The following is a 24634-nucleotide window of genomic DNA, read 5'->3' as shown; positions in this document are numbered from 1 at the left end:
GGTAGCAGCACTATCCACGACATCTCATGATTTCTTGGCATAAATTAAAAAAAAAATAATTGTGCAAAACCAGAGGTACCTATGAAAAAGAATTTTGATCATACAAGCTTGATTGATGAAACAGGTGTTCAAGAAGCTCCTCCTTCTTCCTCTGGGAACAGGATGCTTTATGAGAGCTATTGCAGAGCAAGTGGCTGAAAGAGTTAAGTGGAAGTCAGATGACACTTTTTTTATTTAGTAGCATACAGTAAGAAGACAGAATTGCAAAAGTGAGTGACTCTACAAATGTGTATAAAGTCATTCATATTTGACCTTTCACACTAGTGCCCTCACTTGTGTTGCTCAGCACTGCTCAACTGGGGCAACAGCAGATTGCTGTTAGCAATTGTGTGTCATTAACAGAAAGTCACCAACTCTTAAACTGTTGACCTTAACTCTGGTATTATTGTGTACTACTTAGAAAATAAGTAATAAACTCTCCCTTCTGAGATGAACTGATGACAAGCTCTTCCTGAAGGCCTAGAGTGTAAATTGGCATGAAGATGCAACTTAGAATGTCAATCAAACAAACGTGAGGTCAGCTTTACTCCCTAAGTCAATAAGGTTTTGTTTGCTGACTGACAAGAGTCCTACAACCCTCTCTGAGATCACCCAGCATAATTCCCTGTTTTATTTGTGTGGGTATAAAGCAACAAAATATATATTCTACCCCTGTTGTGTCTTGTTATGATGACGGAGAATGTCTCCAGCTGACCAAGGTGTCCTCATTAATGATTGTTCTATATTTAGCCCTTGCAGAGACCATGTGCCCCCAGTTTAATCAAAGACCTGGTAGTCATGGTAACGACACAGAGCATCTGGAAGTATACGATTTGCCAAACACTGTAATACAGTACAAGATTAAAAGAACACACAACAGCGCTAGGTGAATTAATGTATTGCTCCTTTCTACTTCTGAATTTGTAGTGTTTATAAGAGGTCCCTAGCCAAATGCTAGACTGTTTTTGCAGAAAAAGAACCCTATTAACACAGGTGACAATTACTAATCTCCTGTTTTGTTTTGTTTTTTAATTTCATTTTGCAGGTGTATCAACATTCATATACGGCATATTATGTCCTCAGCAAAATACCTCATGGGTAAGCAATTTTTCAATGTCTACATTTTAAAACTCAGCCATTAAGAATTCTGCAAAATAATGTGTATTGTGACAAATGGTTTTCCATGAGAGCCGTTTGCAATGGTCTGGCATTCAGCTGCAGCATCCACTGAGCTGTGTGTCATACAAAAGATGACATAGTCTGGAAACAGAAGTACTCAGCTTCCCCAGAGGGTCAGACTATATGAATTTCATATTCCAGTTTTCAAGTTTTTGGCTAGAACATAGATGTGTTGACATCTGGCTGAGAGCTGCAGTTGGCCCCTCACCAGAGCACTGTCTGAGGACCTATCCAGGGTTGTTTAGTCACTTATATTTGGTCAGAATTGAGTCATTGCCCTTCATTTGTGTCTCTTGGCATATTCCCTTGATACAAATTCTCTCTGTCTTGCATCCCATCTGAAGGCAGATAGACCAGTAGTCTGTTCCCAGGTTCCCAATGCTGCTTAGATACATTCACTCACAATTTTACTGAAGCTAAGAGCCTTCAGGTTTGTAGTTTACCTTTTCAGAGAGTGTGAGGTAAATGCAGACAAATAGGAATGGCATACAGGCTTTGCACAGCATTTCTAAACTTAATGAAAACATATCACTTTACCTAAAGCATGTACCATAGAAGGTTATGTATCATTACAAGTAATAAACTTCCATCATGCAGTGCATTTCATTCACTGGAGGTCCTGAGGTGGGCTCAGTGTTTAACACAGGCATCAGTTAGCTTGAGGGGATCCTTCCGTAGCTTTGATTAATTGCAGTTTAAGTTCCCCTTTCTCAGCTTTGTGGTGCTTCAGGTTACCCGTGGCTCCAACTCTATCACCCTGCAGCTCATTTCTATACATTATGGCTAAACAGGTAGTAATGTTTTGGATTCTTGCAATAACTGACAAAACCTGCAAAATTAAAAACAACATTTGCTTGGTTTATATACAGAGTGATCATAGGATCACCAAGTAACTCAGGCTGGAAAAGCTCTTCCAAGTTCCAACCTCCCACTTAAAGCAGATTACTCAAAGCTTTATCCAGCTTGATTTTGAAAACCAAACCTGGAGGGATGGGGACTGCACTGCTGGGAAACCAGTCCCACTGCCTGACTGTCCTCATGGGGAGAAAATATCTCCTTGTATCCCTTCTGAACCTTCCCTCTCAGTTTATATCCACTCTCTCCCACTCATACTACTGTATTAAACAAACTATTGTGTCTCTGATTTAGGAAAGCACTGGAGCAGGTCCTAAAGTCCTGTTAATTTCTGCATCCATAGGCCAGGTGCCTACCCCCGAGAGAAGGCAGGATCTTGGCCATGCCTGTATGCTGTTTCCCACTGCTTTTTGTAGGCAGCTCCCGCTATGCCTGTGTACAGTGGATCAGCAGCCTTCCACTGGGTGGTCCTCAGGGGACCTCACTGTTTAACCCAAGAATGATGTTAGTCAGACATTGCAACACCTACATCCAATCCAATTTCCTTGGCACAGTAACTAGTGGGTTTAACAATAGAGAAGTACAGATTCAATAGCAAGACACAAACACATCTCTCAGTACTTTTTCACCATGAAAATACTAGTTACATTCAGGTGTTCCTCAAAGATTTGTCCCACACACTTACCCACTCGCACCAAAAAAAAAAACAAAAAAAAAACCCAACCCAAAACCAGAAAAAAAAACAAAAACAGAGAAAAAAAAAAAAAAAAAAAAAAACCAAAACCAGACAACAAAGCTGAAATAACTTTCTTTGGCTTCTATCTCGCAACAGAGAAACAGCACTTTGTGAAAAAAGTCTGTACTAGAGAGACATACATGTTTCAAAGTCTATGAGCCCAGGAGCCTGTGAAGCCTGCTTCCCTACAGCTTGCGTCTTGTGATTGACTCGCCACAAAAAATCATGAGCTCGAGGTTAAATTGTTTCCATGTACAGCTGAAACATAGGAATTAGGAGGATTCTCACCGTCATCCATGTCAAATCTGGTGTCCCAGTGTGACATGCCCCAGGCTGCTTCAGTCTCTTTCCTTTTTCCTTCCCTGCCTCAATGTGGTCTTTGGTTTTTCTTTCCTTTTTTTTTTTTTTTTTTCCCCTCCAGGAACTGACTGGATTTATTTAGGTTTTGAAAACTCCATCTTTCTGGCAATATATCTGAAATTAGCCTGTGGGCTGAAACGGTGTTGAGCAACAGGATGAACTCACAGCATGAGCACATAAGCTTTGTATCTGCAATAAACCGGGCTAAGAACAAAAGCATTTGACTGGCAACAGAGTTCTATTCTAGACAAAATAAAGGTGGAAAAAATGGAAGTATCATGCATAGTAGTATTAAAACTGCTAAAAATTAGCAATACAGTCATCCAGGCAGTTTGCTACTACTGCATGATCTTTCTTCATCCCTAACAACCAGCTTCTTGTTCCCTCGGCTTCAACTGCATTGCACACTCAGCTGTGTTTCAGCTTGGTCTCCATGTTGGTTGAGTAGTGGTGCAGGCAGTTGGAGGGGTGGATGTGTCAGAGAAGAAATATCCAGTATAACAGGAAGATTTAGAAAGTGAGAGGGTGCTAGAAGGCACACAGGTGTTTGAGGCATCAGTGTCCCTACAGCATGATGTAGTGATGGCTCAGGCAACCACAGGCTGGAGGAGGGTTGGAAGGATTGCGCTTTCTGTGTTGCTACAGGTATGATACACGCTGAAAGTGCTTTTACAGGCATTGAAAACCATATTGTAGAGCAATAATTGCATTGATCTTCCAGGTGATCATTGTATGTGCAAGGGGTAGAAGGGGTGGCACATTGCCATTTCCCTGGAACATGGGTAGGTAACAGGTGATGAAATACATCAACTGAAAGTAGAGCCTCTGTTGGATGAACAGGTAATCTGTTCAGCATGTATTTCATGTTTAACATAGGAATATTGCTCTGATGGATTTGTGTGGATGAAGATTGTTGAGAGCAGGACCAGGCACACCAACACAGCACAAAGTTCAGTTCAGTTTGATGTTGTCAAACATCACAACAAAATTTGCAACCTTTAGGCAGCACCCTTGACCTCTACCTGACTGTAACACGAGTGACAAAAGCTTTTGGCACTGACCAACAACCATTTTGCCATTTCTACAGACTCTTTTAATGCGTTAATCCTCTTCTGCAAGTAGGCGCCAGGTTTTATGCCCTGTTGGTATGTGCCAGTGGCACATTAGCCTATCTCTAAATGAACAGCCGAGGTAGTGACTGCTGCTGAACACACTTGCTACCCTCCACAATATCCCTCCTGCTCATTAGATGCTCCTGGAACCAGGCTGTGATAGCGTGGCTTTCCCTGTGCTCTCTCTACGCTGTTCCTCATCCTCAGCTGCAATCTGCCTCATCAGGAAGGACAGACAGTTTACACTTTGTACACGCTCATGCCCTTGCTACACCCCTGCTGAGGCTATCTAATAAGGAAGCCAATTAATCTGATCTGTGTCATCACTTTTAAATAAAGTGACATTAATTTGCCAGCATAAATTGCTTTTTAAAGAGAAATTTTTAATTGTTTTTGCTGTGTTCTGCAGACTCTCCAGATTCAGGCTGTGTCTGAAGTCAAAAGGGGCTAATACCAGTATTTTCCAGATTTTATCCTAAGCTTTCCATAAGTTTGACAAGTCAATTTTGGCACATCCTTAGCATGTATATTCGCAAATGGAATTTCATACAGAGTGCAGGACTGCAACATTTTTTTCCATGAAAGCTGTTATGGATGTTAATTCCCCAATAAAAAGCAGCAGCACAATTTGGCTCTCTACAGGACAACTAGTATAAACCAATGACATAGACTCAAAGGCTCTTATTTAAAAATTAAGATAAACCTGAAGTAGAAGAAAGAATAAATATCCCTGCAGAGATATTTACTCCACAGGTTTAAGATATCTTTTTGTTTTTTACTCCAGCCTCCTCACAGCATCTTGGAAACTCAGGGTAGAAACCCCTACTGGTTTTGCCACATTTACCTTCTGTTTTCAATATCCCGTGGTTTTCAGTTTTCACAGGGGAGCCAGCTAGAATCCACAGTTCTCATATTCCTGGGCTGAGGTGTGTAGGGAGGTTATGTTCAGTTCAGCTTTCCTGCCTGAAATCCATTTTTATTCCGCTGTTCACCCAAAATTGAGATGCTGGCGCCGGCTGCCATCTAGTGGAACAAGCTTCTGTGCTTGCTGCTCATGTTCCCTGGTACCCTCCCTACGTTCCCATCTGCTTTCCTCTGAATGGTGCTCAGATGTATCTGCCGGTAACTGCTTACAGCTGTTTGCATTATAAATATTTTTGCAGTCCTCCTCTCATAACCCCACAGTTGCACTTGCCACATGGTAATCGCCAGCTACTTGTAATTTGTAGCTGCTACGGTAGCATCTGTGGGTCTGGATGAGGGAACAGGGAGCTCTTACGCACGGCGCTGGGAAAAAGCGAAACACAAATACCATATACAGTTATTTCCTAATATTATTTTTCTTAGCTTTGGAAAACAAAAATTTAGCAATACAATATAGGCAACAACCTACTTATGAAATCCAACCACCAAAAATCATTTTATTCTTTTATGGGTTTTAATAATGTTGCTCCTACTGAGTCTAATACGGATGATCTTGGTCATTCACAACCTTCACTGAACTAATAAAAAAAGTTCAGGGGCTTTATGGTCAGGCCATGGCCGAACATACTGTTCCCCTAATCCTCAGCAGTATTAAAGTCATTTCACACCAGTGTGTTCTTCTGGACCACTAGTTTGATCTGGCACTGCAAGTCCTAAGCAAGAGCTACTTTTGGATGAGTACCCAAGGAGCCTTTAACTTTTTGCTGTGGCCAGCAGAAATGTTACACGTTTTCTCAGTTCTCTGTCAGGTATGCATTCTCCGAATTAAAGCCCAGCATAGAACATATATTTCCTCAGACCTCCTAGTACTCATCCAGTCCTGCCTGAACTGTATCCCTCTAAGCAGAGCTAAGTGGCAGGGATTAGTGCGAACCCCTGTGTATAAGCTCTCAGCACGGTGTTAGCACATCCAGCTGGGGCATGTCAATGGGAGATTCTAAATATAGGGATCACGAGAAAGTTATTCCCATTCCTCACTGATTTTGTGTATGGGAGTGAGGGAATTGTACACACTTATGCCTAAGCAGAATCCATATTTCTTACCAAATGTATATCGTGTAATCAGAGGAACATGAGATCACAAAACCAATCGTGGAGCTGAGGTCAGTTCTTCCTGCTTACACTGCTGAGGGTCTGTAAAATGCTGCACACATCCCCCACACTGAACTCCCAGTGACTTCAAGAGAAGTTCCATGAGCAGAGTGAGTGTAAAATATGCATTGGAGATTCACAGAAGTGATAACAGGAGGAGGGACTGAACCTGTGCTTCACTGTGAGTAGATTTTCAAAGTGATGTCTGTAGATCTCTCTGCAGAGCTCTCACTGATGTTCCTGTACAAGCTACTGGCAGGAAAGAGGTAAAGTTAATTAAATAAATCTTAATCAGATTTGTGCATACCCTATCATAAGATATTTTGAAAGACAAGGTTTTCCTTCCAAATGCCCAAATTTCTATGTTCACAGTAAAAGGAGAATGTTTCATTGTTTAAAATCATGTTTAAGCTTCAGGGAACTGCCTTAGCTGCAGGCATCTGTCCATTTGACCAAGGCTATTCTACTGTATTTTGTTCTGGCCTGTTATGCACCTTTTCTGTAGCATTAAAGAAATTTCTTGTGCCTCAGTGTCCCCATCTGCAAAGCAAGGAGAGAAACATTGCTTACCTGACAGAAGTGATGTGTGATAATTACTGCAGAGAGTGCTGTACAATTTAACTTTTTAACGTTTATAAACTTGTACTAGAGTCCACGTTTTATCTTAAGAAGAAAAAGTACTGTAATTAATAGAGTCTGTTTTCAGCTAATTAAATTTTACTTAAAGGAGCTGAATATTTTCCTTCCACAATGCTATAAGGAGGTTGAAATAAACCCTTATAAAAAAGATATGTAAAAACAAATAACAGTGCAAAATTTTTTAAAGTAGAAATATTCATTCTACAATTTTTGAAGAATCTGTTACTGCTACTTTTCTCTCCTCCCTCTAACCATTATCATTCCATAGTTTTTATTGTCTTTTCAAGATAGTTTATATAGTTAATTAAGACGCCTCTGATTTGCAGTGTGGTGGCTTTTATGCCAGACTAGATATAACACCATCCTGATAATGTGACATGCTGTTTCAGTTGTATTTTGACAACAGAAAAATGACCCTTGAAATAGTTAAACTTGATAGCTTGATGGTGGAGCCTGACCTTAAATCCTCTGAAGTGGGTAGGGATCTTTCAGTTTTTACTGACATTTGGCTCAAACCCTGATGGAGCCGTTGGACTTCTTGCTTTTTATAATCATCTGAATTAAACACTCTTTAAATCACTGGAACAGTGGTTAAATCACATACCAGCTTATTGCTTAGGAATACATTTTGTACCTCTTTAAAAAGAGTGAGCCAGCATTTTATTAAGCAAAGCTGTTATTTGAGCAGCACTCACTTCCAAGCAGTGGCAGGTTGAAAGCAGCTCAGCCTCAGAAAGCAGTTCAGGCAGGACTCTTGGCTGTGCTGGTGGGAAGAAATCCACTTTAGCAGCTCAACAACATACCATTTCCTGAGGGGATTTACCATTTGCTCACCCATGTTGGTCACTGTATAGCAGTTTTCATGTAAATGTTCCTTTTCTGTGTAGGCAAAGCAGCCCTTACCACATGCTTCTCTCTTTCAGAATCAGTTGTGATGTGGGTGGACACCTTAGAAACCATGTATAGCAATAATAACAACGAATAGTCCCCTGATGGGAGGACTTGATATTAAGGATTAGAGCAATGACTGCTAAGACTAAAAGAACTAAAAAAGATCTTGGTAATTAATAGTTAGATGCAGATGTTAGCATTTTTGCAGAGAAAAGCCCAGCAACCAACCTCCTTATGTTACAGAAAAGGTCAAGAGCTTATGGCTCATCAGGAAGAGAAAAAAAAAGGGGGTTGAAGCAAACTCTTCCTTGGTGTTAGTCTGAGGGGGCACCCTGAAATGGAGGCAGGGCTCCTATTAAATTATATTATTGAATAAAATGTGTTTCATTGGTGAGCAGCTTATCTGGAGTTGGAAATGTCTGTGTGTCTCAGTGCAAATGAACCTCCTCCAGTCCCCAGGTTGTGGTCAGCCTCCAAAGCATACCTCAGGGTACATGCACATCCCAACACTAACCACCACCAAAACTTGGCATGTTGGCATGGATTTTCTTTTGTATTTATACTTAGCAAGGTTGAACTGGTTCCCTTTCCCAGAAAAGGGAAAAAAGGTGGATGAAAGAGAATGTGTAAATTGATGGTGCAGACCACTGAACAGGCAACTAACCACAGCCCCTACAATTGCTGTTTCTATGTATCACCTTCCCAGAAATGAAATAGTCCTGTGTGTGGATTTTCATAGTGGGGACTGGGACTTCTTTGTTTGTTTTTGTCCTAATATTCAAGGTTCTGGGAGGGGGTCCAGTAAATTAGGAACAAGAAACATGCGTTTCCCCAGGGGGGCTGCTTTCGCTCCGCTGCTGTCAGGCTGTGGAGACACCCTGCAGCCTGGGCCTTGATTATTTGTTGCCATAGTTGGGTGATAAACTCTTTCAGCCTACTTAAACTCTCAGTGCGGTATTGTTTGATTACACAGCACAAAGAATGTGCGCTGCGTGTTACTGCATGTGGGAACCTCGGAAAAAGCCAGTTTTGAAGACCAAAACCTGCAAAATTATGGCCAGTTCCTCGCTGCCATGGAGTTTAAAATAGGCATCCTGCCCCCTAAGGGAATTCAGAACATATGGGGTGAAATTCAGGAAATGCAAGAAAAGACCATTGGCTGAAGAAAGGATGACATATTCAGGGCTTTCCATGATACCATAAACACTGAGAAAGTCTCTTTATGGCAAAGGTGGCAAAATCCCAGGCTGATAGCCCAGACTGTGTCACACCAGCCCTGATGTCTCTTCACCCATTACCCTAATCCTCAATTTATTGAATGCTCCATTATGAATTTAAGGAGATAAGACAGGAATAGAAAAGCTTATTTTCCATGTCACACATGAGAAGGAGATAGAGGAATGAAAGGACGTTTTGTATGTAGAGTTGTGAAGGCAAAAGTTACACCCCACTTCAAATGGGAGCATTTCTCTTGCACATGTAAGGTTTATACATGTCTGTTATCATAGAATTGCAGAATAGTTAGGGCTGGAAAGGACCTTAAGATCATCAAGTTCCAACCCCCCTGCCATGGGCAGGGACACCTCACACTAAACCATGTCACCCAAGGCTCTGTCCAACCTGGCCTTGAACACTGCCAGGGATGATGCAATCACAGCTTCCCTGGGCAACCCATTCCAGTGCCTCAGCACCCTTACAGTAGAGACCTTCTTCTTTCTATCCAATCTAAACTTCCCCTGTTTAAGTTTTAACCCATTGCCCCTTGTCCTATCACTACAGTCCGTAATGGTCGCTCCCCAGCATCCTTATAGGCCCCCTCATGAGGCAGAACTGTAGGGCTAGAGTGATATTTTGGTCCTTTAAATAAGGAGAGTATTTTGCAGTCCACTTTTGAAATTTATCTGAAATCAGGCTAGTTGTGGTATTGCTAGAAAGTGATCATATCACTGTTGATAAGAAATTGAAATAATGAGTCTATTAAGTATATGCCTTGTTTATTTTAACTGATGACAACCTGGTCTGTATGGGGAGAGGCTGTTTAGAAGAATAGTGTGTTTCAATATTCCTGAGAACCTATACACAAGACTCCAAGATCTCCTTATCCTGTTGATATGAGAAGAAATAAGATTTGCTCAAAGACTCTTAAAAGATGTGGAGAATACTGAGTCATTCTGGTTTTGTCTGAAACGCAGTAACACAAACTATTAGATGAGTCTAGAGAACAAACCCAAGAATCAATCTCTTGGCCTAATTCAAAGCGTTACCCAGCATCCAGTGAAGTCATATCGTAACGAGGCACTTCCGCTGGCTCTGGTAGTAGTAGATCACAGCTGTATCTCATTTTATGTGCTAATAAACCCATATTGCTCTCTGCAGGCATCACATCATGGTGATATATTTTTATCATGGTTTGGAAGTCAGACAAGGTCAGATGGATAGGAAATGCTAAGGTTTCATCACAAACATCCTTTCCTGGGGACTCATAGAGTTGTTCTGAATGACCATGTACATTTATCCCGTGCTCATCATTTTTGAGATCTTTGAGTTTGTCCTTAAACATCTGTGTTTACTGGCTTGTTTGTCCTCAACCTGTATTTTTTTTTTTACCAGTATTTTGAATCTTTGCCTAGCTGTAATTCTGAGTAGCCTTGACAGCATTAAAACATTTAGATTTTCATTTTTCCATGCCTCTGTTATAGATAAATAGAGTTGAAATCCTGATAAAATCCAGTGCCTTTCTTTATGCCTTGTGTAGCTTTGAGATCAGAGCTGGCTGAGAAACTTTCTATAGAGTAAGAGAAAATTACATGAGTGAAAGAAAATTACTTTTAAGCAGTTGTGTATATCACCTGAATGCTATCACATCTCATTGTCTCTTAGGGGACAAAATATGACTCCAGGAACAAAAGTTCTGTTTAAAAATGTAATAAAAATTCACTCTGTCATCTATGATTTAGAGGGGTCACATAAGAAACATGATAATGTCATCATTTTTAAAGTAATGCTACTAGTTTCTAAGGACCATTTCCACTGTTTGCTTACTCAGGGAAACCTAGAGATTTGGATCAATGGGCCTCAGTCCTCCAGCCTGCATTACCATGACACCTAGCTGTATACCAGTCTCTGATGCTTTTTAAAAATCAGGTTTTGTAGATCTTCTCTAGAAAGGCAAGCCTGTGCCATCTTTTCACATAATCCCTAACAGAATTTGGTAGCTTCTTTTCTGACAAGCGATTGATTTTAAAGTAGCAAGATTTTGCAAGCCCAGTACCAAATATTATGTTGATGGATGCTTTACAGACGCAGGTAGACTATAATCAGACCTCTGAGCTCACATTGTTGGCTTGAATCTGACTGGATTGCCAAATTACAAACAAATGTTTTAGATTCCTTTGCTTTTTATCTTTTATGTTTTACATTCATAGAATTAATTCATCTTGGACAAGATGGTTGGTGAGCTCAGCAGTTTTTAAGAACAGCTGAATGATCTGATGTGTATCTGTAGTTGTAATTAATAAATTCAAATTGCTTTCATTACCTCCTTCTACTTTTGTTCTGTGAAAAGTTCTGTAAGGAGAATATGTGCATGTGTGCAGATGTGCATTAAACAGTGAATAGCAGATGAGCCTAGATGAATGGGAGAGCCTTCCCCATCTATTTAAGTACTTTTATTACAATTCCAGGAGGATTCTTTTAGTTGCATCTTCTGACAGTCTGCTTTCTCCATTTTCTGTTCTGGCAAGTCTTTGATTCCCATTTGCATTATGTTTTATTCTATCTCACTGCAAGTCTCTGCAGGGCTGAGTATCTCCTGGGAAGCAATTTTCTTAATGGCACCTGTCTGCTCTTCTCCTTGGTGAATACTGAAGTAAACAAGTCATTTAATTGTTTAACAATGCCTTTTTGCTTCCCAAAAGATGGCATTCTTATTTCTTGGAAATCTTTCCCTCTTTCTATGAGTCCTTATCTATGGTTCTTTATACCTTTATGAACACATGTTTTGCATGCTTTTATTTTTTTTATTTCTTTTTATCTCTAAAAGTGTACTTTTTTCTCATAATGCATCAAACCTCTTAAATATTATGAAGTTTCCAGGTTTTTATAACCTTTCTAGGTTTCTTCTCTAATTGTGGTTTATATCTCATTTTTCTTTCCTTCTTTCTGAGGAAGAAGAAATCTGTCTAAGCTGCTGTCTGATTTTATGCTTTTAGAAGTAGATGTTCTGGTGCTAAGACAGACAGTTTAGGTAGGTAGGTAGATAGATAGATAGATTTATTTTTACAGTTAACCATGAAAAATCCTTAGAGTACTGTAAGCTGATGTACTTAGGGCTGCTGTCTTTCAAAATATTCAGTGCTGTCTTGATGCAAATAACAAGAGGGGATATTTCTGCCTTACCCACACTTTTTTTTTAACTGTATTTCTTTAACTTATTTACATATTCTATTGAAATCTTAATGTATTTCCTATATTTTCCAAAATTATGGCACAGTTAATCAAGGAGTTCCAAAGTTGTTCTTGAGAACTCACTCCAGCTCATATACATAGTTTTAGTTATTTGTTTAGAGGATGGACATGTGTAGAGCAGCCTTTGGTGCAAATTGTTGCATTTTTGCTCACATTGGCAGCATGTGCAAAGAATTTCTGTACAAATTCTACTGTTCTGTATTTAAAATTAAAATAGTTATTAAATCAAACCCTAGAAGAACACCCTATAACATACTCCTGACTTTAACTGCTTTTTTCAGTTTCAGACTTTTTCAGTCATTGTAAAACATTTTTTTTTTAAGTAAAAGGAGCCTCTCCCTCAATTACAGTGGAAAAATTCTATTGTTTTTAAGATGGTTTTGAAGAACTTTATATAGAACAGTTTGTCTTGTTTGTGCTCATCGGAAGACTGTGCCATAAGGTCTCTGAGGGAAATTGGTCAGAAACTGTCAGAAAATGGAACACATGCATGTAAAAATTTCACCAAAAGCAATACAATCTCTTTAAAATTAGTTCCTCATTAATCATAGTATTCTTTAAGGTCAAAACCAGGCAACCTGATAGGATTGATTAGTTTCTTTTATTCTACATATATGTTCTAAGCTTAATTACAAGCAAAAATTATTTGGCAGACAGCACACTAATTGCACTCAGGAGTTTTCCTTATTCTGAAATTTTGAAGGGAGAATTTTTGGCAGAAAGTTTCATCTAAATGAGCAAATTTACTACAATTTGCTACTTTAGTGATGTTTTTTGAATACTGAATTTTGAAATCATGCCCATGTCTGGAGCAATTTAATAGTCTATGGTGCAGACAATGTCACCTTAACAAGGAAAAATTTATACAGCACTTGCTCCATCTTCTGTCTGGCCTAAAATAACATTATTATTCGCTTCTTTCCTGAGCTTTAGAATCAGTCATTCTAAGAGATGAAAAAAATAATAAGGCCTTGCTATTTCTTTGGTGGGAAATGAAGATTAAGGTTCTTTTTCATAAGGAAATTATGAAAACAGTGAGAGGGTGTAATGAACCTTATTCTTTATCCAAACCACTAACAGGAGATATACAGACTACTTTCAGAATAGCCCATTTCCAAGCCAGCATCCTACACAAATGAGCTCACAAGGGGAAGGATCAGATCCAAACAAGTCCTAATTATGAGGGTCTGTGAGGAGCACTGGCTCTTTGGAGAGGCTGAGATGACCCATAATATTGACGGATTCAAGAAAAAAATACAGGGAAATTTTAAGCAGGCTGTTTGGAGGAAAAACAAGGGTATAGCTAAGGAAGACTGTAGCTTATCAACAATAACATGCCTCACAGAAGGAGCTGACCTGCATGAGAACCCATTTATGCAGTGGCTGGAAAATGGGCAAGTGCTCCAGCCATGTAGGTGGGCATTTGGTCTGAATCCCTTAATCACTTTTGGGAATACCAGGGAGGGATTCCATGTGTATTCTACTGCAGTCCATGCACATAATGTGGCCCAAGTACGTATGTGGGTATCTGGTCTTTCATGGTGAGGTTCACAGGTGAACCAGTCTCCCTTGGCACTGCTAGCATAGCCCATTTCCAGATCATTCCTGCTGTTTCTCTGAAGCCTGCTAGATCAGACTTGGCAAGGAGGGATGTCTTCTTAATCCCCTTGCAAATGATGCTGATGTTTCCTGCACGTGGGGAAGTGAATGTTGCAACACTGGGGAAGGCGATTCTCTTCAGAAGAGACGAGGAACAAGTCAAAATCTACAAAGAGGAAAATGTCCATCTCTTAGGAATGTTTGTGGGGGGAAACTATAATCTTAGACTGCTTTCATAGCCTGTGGTAGAAAAGAATTAACTCATAGCATGAGGATGGATGCCTGGCTACCACCTATCTTCAGTGCCCTACATCACAACCTGAACATGCATGCTGTTATGTTCTGAATGTAGAGGTGGTTTACAGTAACTAGGTTTGTAAATCAGGCACCTCCAGGCAACATGCAATTCCACCAGTCAGCCCTTTTATCCACATATTTATCAAAAGGTGTTAAAGCAAGCAAACAAGATTTTGCTACGAAAGGAAGTTTTCCAGCCATTCTGGAGAACTTACAAGGGAACTCAAGAGATGCAAGTCTGTTTTTTCTCAATGATGCCAAAAAAAAAAAGAGAAGATGGATTTGCCTTTTTGTCCGTAGCAGAGCTCTTTGCAGGTAGGTTGCAGGGAGTGCTTTTGCTTCTGCCTTATCAGCTACCAAAGCTGGTTTATGCATCATTTCTTACAGTGTTAGAGTTTTCCTCTTCTAAAAGGTGATGCAATGAGCAGAACTGATAGGACATGTCTGGGCTCTTGTCTGAGTTATTGGCTGTAATTGGTATCTGTCCCTTAGCTTCACCTGAAGTGTTACAGGTTTGACTTTTTACAGTTTGTATAATCTATTTAGGGATGATATTTCCCCCTTTATCTGTAACATCTTGCTCCTCCCCTCACCATGGGTAAAAAAAAACAAACACAAGAGCTAGATTGTCTGGCAAATAGTGAAGAACTTTTTTTTCTTCCATAAGAAGTTTTTATTTGATTCCTTATTTTTTTCTCTTCATCTACACTCAGCAGTTACTCTCTGTTAAGATAATCAAGATAGCTAACCAAAGAGAATGAGTCTGAACAGAAATAGCTGACTTGAAACTTAAGTATATAATACATATAAGTATGAAAAGATCCAGAAGAAGTTGTATTTATGTTTATTCTTCTTTCTGGAATGGGAATTTTGTAGCTCCTGTTAGCAGGAGTTCAGTATGAGAATTATGTTTTCTCTTATCCATACCTTACAATGACACCTTCTGGTTGAAAACCATGAGAAGAAAGGATAAAATTTTATTCTGCCAGCAACAGTTGTGGATGACACTTCGTCTATAGAGCCAAAGGCTATCTGGGCACCCTGCATTACACTGAGACTCGAAGGGTCAGTGTGTCAACAAACCACTCTTCCTCCTCCCCATTCCTAGTGGATCCCATCTACATCAAACATGTCATCTTGAGCAATTTAATTGGCTCTGTGGACCTCTTCCCAGGGGCCTTGCAGACATTATGGAATATCATTTGTAACCACTGATACACACCTTCCAGCAGGAGAGCAGAAGTTGCTATACCAACTGCAGGAGTTATGGAAGAGGGAAACTACAACAGTGCAGTGGGAATGTGCAGCCAAGGGAGTTCTTGCCTGAAAGGGCAGAGCTGCAGTGTAACAGTGGTACAGCACCACGTCACAAAAGAGGCAATAAAGAGAATTCACTTAATGTCTAATCATTGCATTCAGTTTTATTCTGTTTTGAAAATATGGTCTGGAAAACATTGCCTTTAATGAAGAGATAAACTGTGTACAAGAAGAAAAGGACTTTTTCTTAAAGGCAAGGAAGGCTTTGGTTCTTTTTGCTGTTTTTAGGTGGTGAGGGCCTAAAATTGACTTGTTATTCCTATCTGTAGGCCACTGATAGTGATACCCTTTTTAAAGCAGTTTGAGATCCTCTAATGAGGCATACTGTATCCACGCTTTATTGCTGTTCTTCTTTGTAGAATATTACTATATACAGAGTGGCAACAATGTGACTTCAGAATATATAATGTCGTTATTTGTGCTGAGTATAAATACAGTCAAGGCAACGCTGTCTGTGCTGTGATAAAATGACATTGTGCTGCTTTGACATTTACCAAAAAAACCCCTCCTTTTTCTATATTTCATTTGCTACGTCTCACTGATGTCCTGCTACAAAATGAAGATAATGGATGAAAGAACAAGAAAAGCATTTAGATTTTATTTTCTAAAAAATAATTAGGTATTTGGTACTAATGGGAGCTTTTCCCTTCGAAGCCAGGCTACATGTCAGTTGTTATACAGTTGCTAAACATTTCTGCCATCATGTTCAAAGGAAAACAGGCAGAAAAGCTATGGGGTGAAGACGATGAAATTTATTTTTCTTGTAGCAATATGATTCAAAAATATAATTATTATTTATCCTTTGTGGACATCATAAGTGTTGATAAATACAAATACTTTGTTTGCTATCCCTTGACTAATTCTTGAGGCTTAGGCAAGTCAGCAGTGGAACTAATATGTTAAACTTCATATAAGAAACAAAAATTTTCATTTCAATATTTGGTCTTACCAGTGCTTGCAAGCGGTATAGTGCTTACCTTACGGTAAAAAAATCTACTGAAATCTGGCACTAAATATTAAGTTATTTCAGCTGAAAGACACCTCACAAGGTCATGGTGGATTTTCAAAACAGGGTTGCACCAGCTTAACTAAGGACATTTCTGAAGCTGAAATCTTACTTTTCTCTTTTTGCAGGGATCCCCAGAATTTGTATCCCCCTGAGGTCAGCAATGCAAAGCTTCAGTATGCTGGTTGGGGTCCAAAAGGGCAACAGCTGGTAAGAGAAAGAATAAGTGTTCAAATGAATTTAGAGACCATGCTGCTGTTGTTTGGAAGTACAGAAAGAATAATTCTATATTGACTAGTTTTTTTGAAACCTGTGTGGTTAGTTTCGTTATGGGGGTTGTTTTATCATGTAATTTATTTATAAAATTCCCAAATATATGCATTTACTGAAAAGTAATTGTGTCTAAAAATACACAGAAAGAGCACTTTATGAAAGCTCTTTGAAAGGATGCACCTGCTTCTCCCAGTGTTGGACACAGGACAGATTATAGAGATAATAGGCAGTGTGATTTAGTTAGCATATCATTGCTTCACAGGGGTGTTTTCAGACTTGCAAACTTGGCACTAGGGATATGTTAATATTAGCTTCCCTGTTTGGAGCATGTATCTGTCTAGAATGGATTTGCCCTGAATTTGCCCTGTAGTTGTTTGCAAAATGGACAGACGTGGATTCTGGAAAATTTTCAGAGTTCTCTGCTTTTTTGTTGTTTTGTTGGTTATTTTTTTTAATACTACAACCACTTGTCAGAGGTTCATTGTGTTTTATGGAGCCTTGCATACTGCAAAAATCCTGAAATCTCCAGTGTTTTGTCCCTCAGCCACTGACATCTTGGATGTGCCCAGGTTTTAAAGCACATATTTTGTGGCCAGATCCCCTGGCTTCATTTCCTGGTGCAAATCAAGTATTCCAAACACTCTCTTTTTACTGTAACAAGAAAAGAAAAAGTGACAACTTCTTTTTTGGTATGGAATTTTTATACCAAGAAATGAGCTATAAAAGCTCATTATCTGAGAAAATCTGGCATATGTCTCCTGTCCCCAGTTCTCTCTTGGGGATTTTTTGTCTGTGTCCTTAACTAGATTGTTTTCAAATTTTGTGATTTAAAAAACAGCAATAGGAGACATTATAATTGCCAGTCTGCAAATCAGGCAGGGGAGAAACATAGCAGATACAGGAACAGGAAAGCATCTCCTCTGCTCCATTGGGAAAATCAAGTTTGACAGAGTCATTGGCCTCAAACCTGATAGGAGTCAAGATGCAGCAGCCTTTACATCTATGCAAAATGACTTCTGAGGAGCTCATTTTTTTCATTGCACACATAAACATGCCCCACTTTCATCCTCTAACATGTGCCATTTCAAATTCCTTAGTCTGCTGCCCAGCACATCACTGCTGAGCAGTTTGTACCAGTTCACAGAGATTGAGTTCTAATCATGACCAAACTCTTATATGTATTGGTGAAGACCAGTGGGACCTCATCATCAGGCTTCTGGCCAACTGATGACAATGTACAATCAATTGATAACCCATTATGATTAAAAATGGAGAATACCTCTAGGACCTGGCAAAGAAATCAAAAGCAGACCAGCAATTTTTTATTTAGTGTTCACTAGCTCTTTCTATTTTAAGTCTAATGAAATGAGCTTCACACTGTACAGCAAAAGCTATATCTGCTAACTGAAAGCTAATATTGAGTTGAGTCAGTGATTTCCTCTGTTTCACAAGTGAATCTTCCTGTCTTCAGTGTAGTTTTGCTGTGAACTTGTGTGCCTTCAGCACCTTCAGTCACAGAATGTTATCAATCCACATTCATGTTAGTTTTACCAAGCTGAATGGGTGTACTTAACTTCCACTTTGGAAATAAGGTTTAACTTTGTTTTCATACCAAAATCAAGATGACCAGTTTACTTTGTCCATTGCCTTCTCTACCAAAGTAACATAACTATACAGAAAGGAAAAATATTCATATCAAAATGGATAAATTGTACATACAGCAGGACAGTATATACAGCCTGGAATAAAAGTCTTCTGTAATCCCAGCTTTATCCTTTAATGCTGAAAAAATTTATATCATTAGCCACTAATTTTTATTAAGAAATATACATTGAAAACTTAATTCCATAAGAATTCCCTAAGACCTCAAGTTTAGCATGTGTCACTTCTTTGGGTCACATGGCAGATTTTTTTTAAGTACCTTCAAATATTCCTGTTACTACTGAATTTCGCGTAAATTATCTTGCAAAAGCGGATTTTGTTCTTTTGTTTCTGGGGGGGGGGGGGGGGGGGGGGGGGGGGGGGGGGGGGGGGATGAGAAATAAGAGGGTGGGTTGGCTTCCAAATATGTAAATCTGTTGGCCTTTAATTCACCTGTGTTCCCTGCTCTGGCATCTGGAATCAGGGTGGGTGAGGAGCATGTCACTGGTAGTTTAGTGCATATCTCTAACAAATGTGCCTTTTTGCTATTTTCCTTGCCAGTCATTTACCTTAAAATAAAATTATAGCAGTTATTTATAAAATAAGCAGGCTTTTATATGCATCAATATAATCTATTTATAGCTAATGATCGGCAGAAAATTGCCAGGGGTAACAGAAAATGTTGGGTTTTGTTTAAAAATCTACAAGCATTATAAATGTGATTGATAGAGAACGCATACAATGCTCACTGTTCTGTATTTCAGGACTGAGTTACTCAGAATAGAATTACCATTGAAATTTGTGTCTCCTTCTGTGGAGACAAAATCAAGCTCAAAGGCAGAGAAAAATCAGTCTATTTAAACTTGATCATGTGAATGTGTTTGCTAAATGTAGGCTGGGCTGTGTTCAAGGAGAAGGAGAGAAAAAATGTGAAGTGAGATGAAAAGTAGTAACTGAGAAGTACCTGTCAGCTCCCCTGGTTCTGGGTAGTTACAGGACCAAACACATGGTAGAGTATCTGAGGGTGGTCCTACAACTGTGCTAAGATACCTGAGTGTGTGCCAGCCCCAGTGCTGCTCAGAGCAGCCCCCCTCTGTGCACAGTCTGCAACCTGACTTCGTGCTGCATCTCCCAGGAAAGGTGGGAGCAAAGGGTGGGTGACTGGGTTTTGCATCACCTTGAAGATACCCCAATTTTCAGGGAATAAAAAGCTTTCCCCTTGAAATCTCCTGGTTTGTTCCTTGGCAACACAAAGGAGAGGTAGGGCAGGAGAGTAAGAGGGTTTGGTTCTGAAATTTGTTATTCCCTTTGTAGCTTCTATTTCATCCTTCCTAGGGGAACTTTTGGTGGCTGTGTATGACCCCTTTCTTTCTTGCATGTCTAATCATTCAAAAAAGAAGAAACAAAGCTGAAACAGAAACAGCCTGAATGATTTGCATTCTTTGCGATTAAAAATAAACAGTGGAACTTTCCCAGGAGCAATTTTCTATTTATCTTGTTTTCTTTTGTCCTTACTCATTAAATTATATGCCAATTTTTAGATGAAGAACTCCTCAGAGCATGGTTCTTGACTTCTTAGTAGCCTGTAGGATGCCACACATGCCAAAAGACTGTATAAATAATGGCAGATACTGGATCTGAGAAAATCTATGCCAGAAGATCAGAATGCAAAAAGCCGTTGCTTCTGGCACCTTGGAAAAATGTTTCAGCCTTTCTCAGAGCTCAGCCAAAGTCTTAACAAATTAAGTCTTCCAAAGCTGTTAGAAGAATCTGGCCTTTCCCAATATAAGCTCCTGAGTCAATAGAAAGAGAGCCACTAACTTCAGTACAGAAGAAACAGAATTCCCAAATGTGGCTATTATTAAAGGGGTCACTCCTCTCACTTGCCCTACATAAGCCATCATTTATGCCTTTGTAGAATGAATGAAAAATACTGTTAAGTTGGAATAGCAGTATGATATATTCACTATTTGTGGGTGCAAATGACTATGCAAAATGTCTATAAACACAGTCTACCGTTTTAATGGTGCCCCCACCAGCCCAAGTCCCCCTTAATATCAGCCCACTGGCCTTGATGGTTTTCAGGGACTAGGCTGTATTATCTTCAGTTTGTGTGATGCTTTCTAGAAATATGGGGATGTGGATGACATCATAGGACTGCAAAAAAGTCTTAGGCTGTACCTTTGTCCTGTTCTCTGTATGTTTATCCCTTGTTAAAATCTTCACTCCTTAGATTTCTTCTCTTTTTCTGATCTATGACTCAACAGCTACCCACTTTCAGAATTTCAATTCTGCTACAAATAAAAAGCTTCTGCTAATTGATCTTACTGGAATATTTTATCAGTTTCACATGTTACATCTTTTAGAGTGAGGTTCTGCCCACATGCAGAGGGCTTAAGGTTTCTGTGGTGCATTTCCCCCAGTAATATCTATGCAAGGTTCAGTAGTCACTGACCATGAACTCAGTTTTCATGAAACCTGTGTGACTGACAGGCTTGGACACCTCTATTTATTTACTGAAAACAAACAAAAAAAAACCCACAAAAACAAAACCAAGAAAAAATACAACGTGATGATGTGAAGATGTTTCCTTTGCTGAATTGCTTGGCAGCACAGCTAAAGTCAAGGACTGCTTCAGGAGCAAGAGACAGCCTAGTGGATGTTTGTGGCTAAGGTGCTAAAGGAATCCAAAAAACCTTAAGATTTCAGGAGGCTTTAATCTAAGCCATCCCAAAATAAGCACATTCAGGTTCAAAATATTTGCTTTAAGGTAGGTACACGTATATGACAATAGGGACCTAAGGAAGGAGCAAGCAGTAGGCCCGCTCTAATAACGTGCAGTCAATATTTGCCTGTGTTGACAGCACTGAATTACATTTCACAGGAGCTGTTAAACTCCAGTTTCAAAAGCAGGAGAACTAATGCTGTGCTGCTATTTTCCTTTTTATTTTTTTAAATCAGAATCTATAGCAGCCCTGACAGATACTAATGATAACGGTGACACATCAGATGCTGGGGGAAGCAGTTCTGCGCAACTTTGTCGGCAGCAGTTATAATTCAAGAAAACCTCTCTCATAGATCATAGTATTTATTCTTCAGCAGAAAGAAAGGTTTTTTTGAGGTTCTCCTGGCCAGTCAGTTCTTTACTGTTTTCACTGTTTTTTTAAAGTACCAAAAAAATACAGGAAGGGGATTATAGTTGTTGGAAGTTTTGTATGCCCTTGAACTTACTGCAACCCCACAGAATGGTTAAAATTGGTTTCTCCAGCATTCACAGTCAATAAACCTTTTCCAGTGTGAACTTTTTTGGAGCAAGAGCTAACTTTTATTCTTGTAGATTGTGCAGCAATCAAGTGTATAATTGGTTCTAAAGTAATAGAAGTTATGTTTCACAGCAGGTGCAGAAGTTGCGTTAAGAAATCTCTATTTCAGTGAAATGCAAATGCCAGGGAGAAAAAAAAAGGAGGAGCAAGTTTTTCAGCCCCTGCCATGTTGGGGGTTTGCAGATGTCCTCAAACAGTGAATGCTAATGCTGGTAAACACTTATTGTCATATATATTGCTGTTTTAAGTGTGATACAAGTAAGAGAAATATTAAAACATTTGAATGATAGATCCTGCTGCACCAGGCCTTAACCTATCCATCTCATTTGTTGTTATCAGTTTAACACTGTAGCACAGTGTCTTCCCAAGTAGGATACCTAGATGCAAAAAAGCTGGTGAAGTGATGACACCTGGAACTAAACTGGAGTAACTCCTCTAATTAGCAGGTTTTTCCTTGCTTGAATTTGTGTCTGTCATGCCAGCTTAGTTCCAGGTAGAAGGGCTGCAGATAGCAAGTGAGGAGAACCATTTCCACGGGAGGTACAGAACCATCCGCTGTTGTTCCTAGTCCAGCAGGGCTTTCGAACTGCTGTGTGTATAATTCTTTATGTCTGTTTGTGCACCATTATTTCATAGATTTTTGCATCATTATTTTCAAGCTGCTGTTCTCTCACCATCTCTTTTTGCAGTGACACCTATATCAATACTTAGCTCTGTGTAATTATTCTGGCTTGGTTATCTTGCTAGTTGCAAGGAAGTAAAGCCCTCCCCCATTCCCTCCCTCCCCTTCCTAATGTTTATATAAGCCCTATTTAAGCATGGTAAGGGATATTCTGATATCTTTTTATATGGTCCCTGCATTCTGGAAAAACAAGAGTTTTAGAATAATGATGCGCTGTCTCCTCTTCTTCTTCCCCTTATCTAGTGTCAGAATATGGTTTGGATTGGTTTGGGTTTTTTGTTTTGGTTTTGTTGGAGTTTTTAGTGAAATCCCAGTAATATGCATTATACATATACTGAATACCTAGACAAGTTACTGTGTTTGAGGGTTCTCCTTCCTCTCTCTCCCCCCATAACCTCACACCCCCCTCCCCCCTTTTATTCAAAAAATTCCATTGCAAAAGTGTTTATTTTCCTTTGAGCGCTCTGCTTTTTGATCTCTTTGATTACAGTGGCAATAGTGTCCTATTTTTATTTTTGCACATCACTGTAATTTCCTTTGACATCAGTGGGCTTGATGTATTCATTCCTCATACACCAAAGGGAAGCTTTGACACAGTCAGTGTTATGTGCTCTGCTAACAATGGTTGTGTCCCTTCCCATCTCAGTATTCTTGGTACTGCATTTTCATCAGTGGCAAAAGAGCAAGATATTTAGGATAATTGAAGATGCTACAATAAATGTTACTGAAAGAAGATACAAGTGATTTTATTGTAAATAAGATGTTGGTCTTTTTGTGGGCATGAAAGTTTTCAGTGGAAAAAAAATAAATTGGTTCTTTGCCAGGGAAGTTTTATCAATAAATCAGAAAAGAAGTTACAGCTCTTACATCCAAATATGAGACATAGGACGATATAGTGTTTATGGCATCACCTCTGGAGGTGAGACACTGCCATAGGCTTCCTCTGTAACTTAAATGTAATTGTAGTGCAAAATTCCTAACACTGCAACTCTAGCATAGAGTCAGTTCCACTGAAAATTGTCTTACGTTACAGAGATTTAAAGTGTTTATGTATCTTTAATTTCAGTTGTGCTTTATGGATATTGAACATATCTCTTCTGTTAAAGGCATTTTTCATTTCAGAGTTCTAACAGCTAGATATCTGCTTTAGGTCTGTGCATAAGGGTTTCTGACATTTTACAAAACCGTGGTTGGTAGATGATGTCCATTGAAATAAATACTTCTGAAAAGTGTTGTTCTCGGAAAGCTGCTGGTTTGTGCCCTGAAAATAGTTACATTTTACTTTATATAGCAACATTCATTGGTGAGAGTAAAAATCAAGTGAAAGATGTTAGGGTGCCACAATCAAGCCTAAGCAGTACCATCTAAGGGACTGTGGAGTAGCTCACCTGTGTTGTGGTGGTCTCTCCTTCCCCAGAAACTGCCATTCGTCAGAGCCATGAGAAAGCTTTAGGAACAGTTCTGTTAGCTCTACTCTTCAGTTGCTGGAATGGATGTTTATCATTTCTATTACTAAACGCTTTATTAAAGAGGAATATTACACTCTCTAGCTCACTTTCCAAGGTCAGATGTGTACCTGAAGGAACCCTGAATCCCAGTTTCTTTATGCTGACAAGTAATATCTATGCTTTCCTTAGCCAGATATTCATTCTATAATACAATAAAATATTTCAAATGAAACACTGTATCATCTCATATTAAATAATCTAATTTATAGTGATGCCCTACATAACCGTCAGCGATATTAGGTTACAGAATACAAGATAATCCATCAAGCGGAACTTTAAAGCAGAATCAGAGTCCATACTAAATGGTACATTTACTGATACATTCTCTAATATAACAAGGCAGTTATGAATTAAAATAACCCCATTAGAATCCAGGGCAAGGAAATCCAAGCAGACATGGCTCTCTTTGTTGAGGTGAAATAAACCTTTTTTCTTCCCTGAAAAGTAGAAAATAGGACAATCTATTTTTCTTGAAACATATATTTTAAAATCTCCAGAATCATAATAATTGCTTATTTGGCTGCACTCTGGCAGATTCTAGGTGTGATTAGAATACGTACATGTTGTGGACTAGCCTGCTCACAGAATACTAACGGAAATGCACAGTTTGTAATGATGCAATGTCAAAAATGTA

General features: G+C 39.2%; 1 protein-coding gene across 6 annotated transcripts in view; it reads left to right on the top strand.

Moving 5' to 3' along the window:
- Positions 1–24634, top strand: part of DPP6 (dipeptidyl peptidase like 6) — a 564650-nt gene that overhangs the window by 440144 nt on the left and 99872 nt on the right. For 5 of the 6 annotated variants that reach the window (XM_057416431.1, XM_057416433.1, XM_057416430.1 and 2 more), the window contains exons 6-7: positions 1085–1137; positions 16702–16783. In XM_057416431.1, coding sequence (XP_057272414.1) covers positions 1085–1137; positions 16702–16783 — 135 coding nt within the window. Of the gene's footprint in view, positions 1–1084; positions 1138–3890; positions 3952–4045; positions 4209–16701; positions 16784–24634 lie in introns of those variants that run through there. The other variant, XR_008973047.1, reaches the window with a different exon arrangement.

This window comes from Pezoporus wallicus, unplaced genomic scaffold, assembly GCF_028554395.1.
Source record: "Pezoporus wallicus isolate ANWC-B61680 ecotype Strahan unplaced genomic scaffold, APGP_CSIRO_Pwel_v1 contig_3847, whole genome shotgun sequence".
Classification (NCBI taxonomy): Eukaryota; Metazoa; Chordata; class Aves; order Psittaciformes; family Psittacidae; genus Pezoporus; species Pezoporus wallicus.
This window is presented reverse-complemented; position numbering and strand designations above follow the sequence as displayed.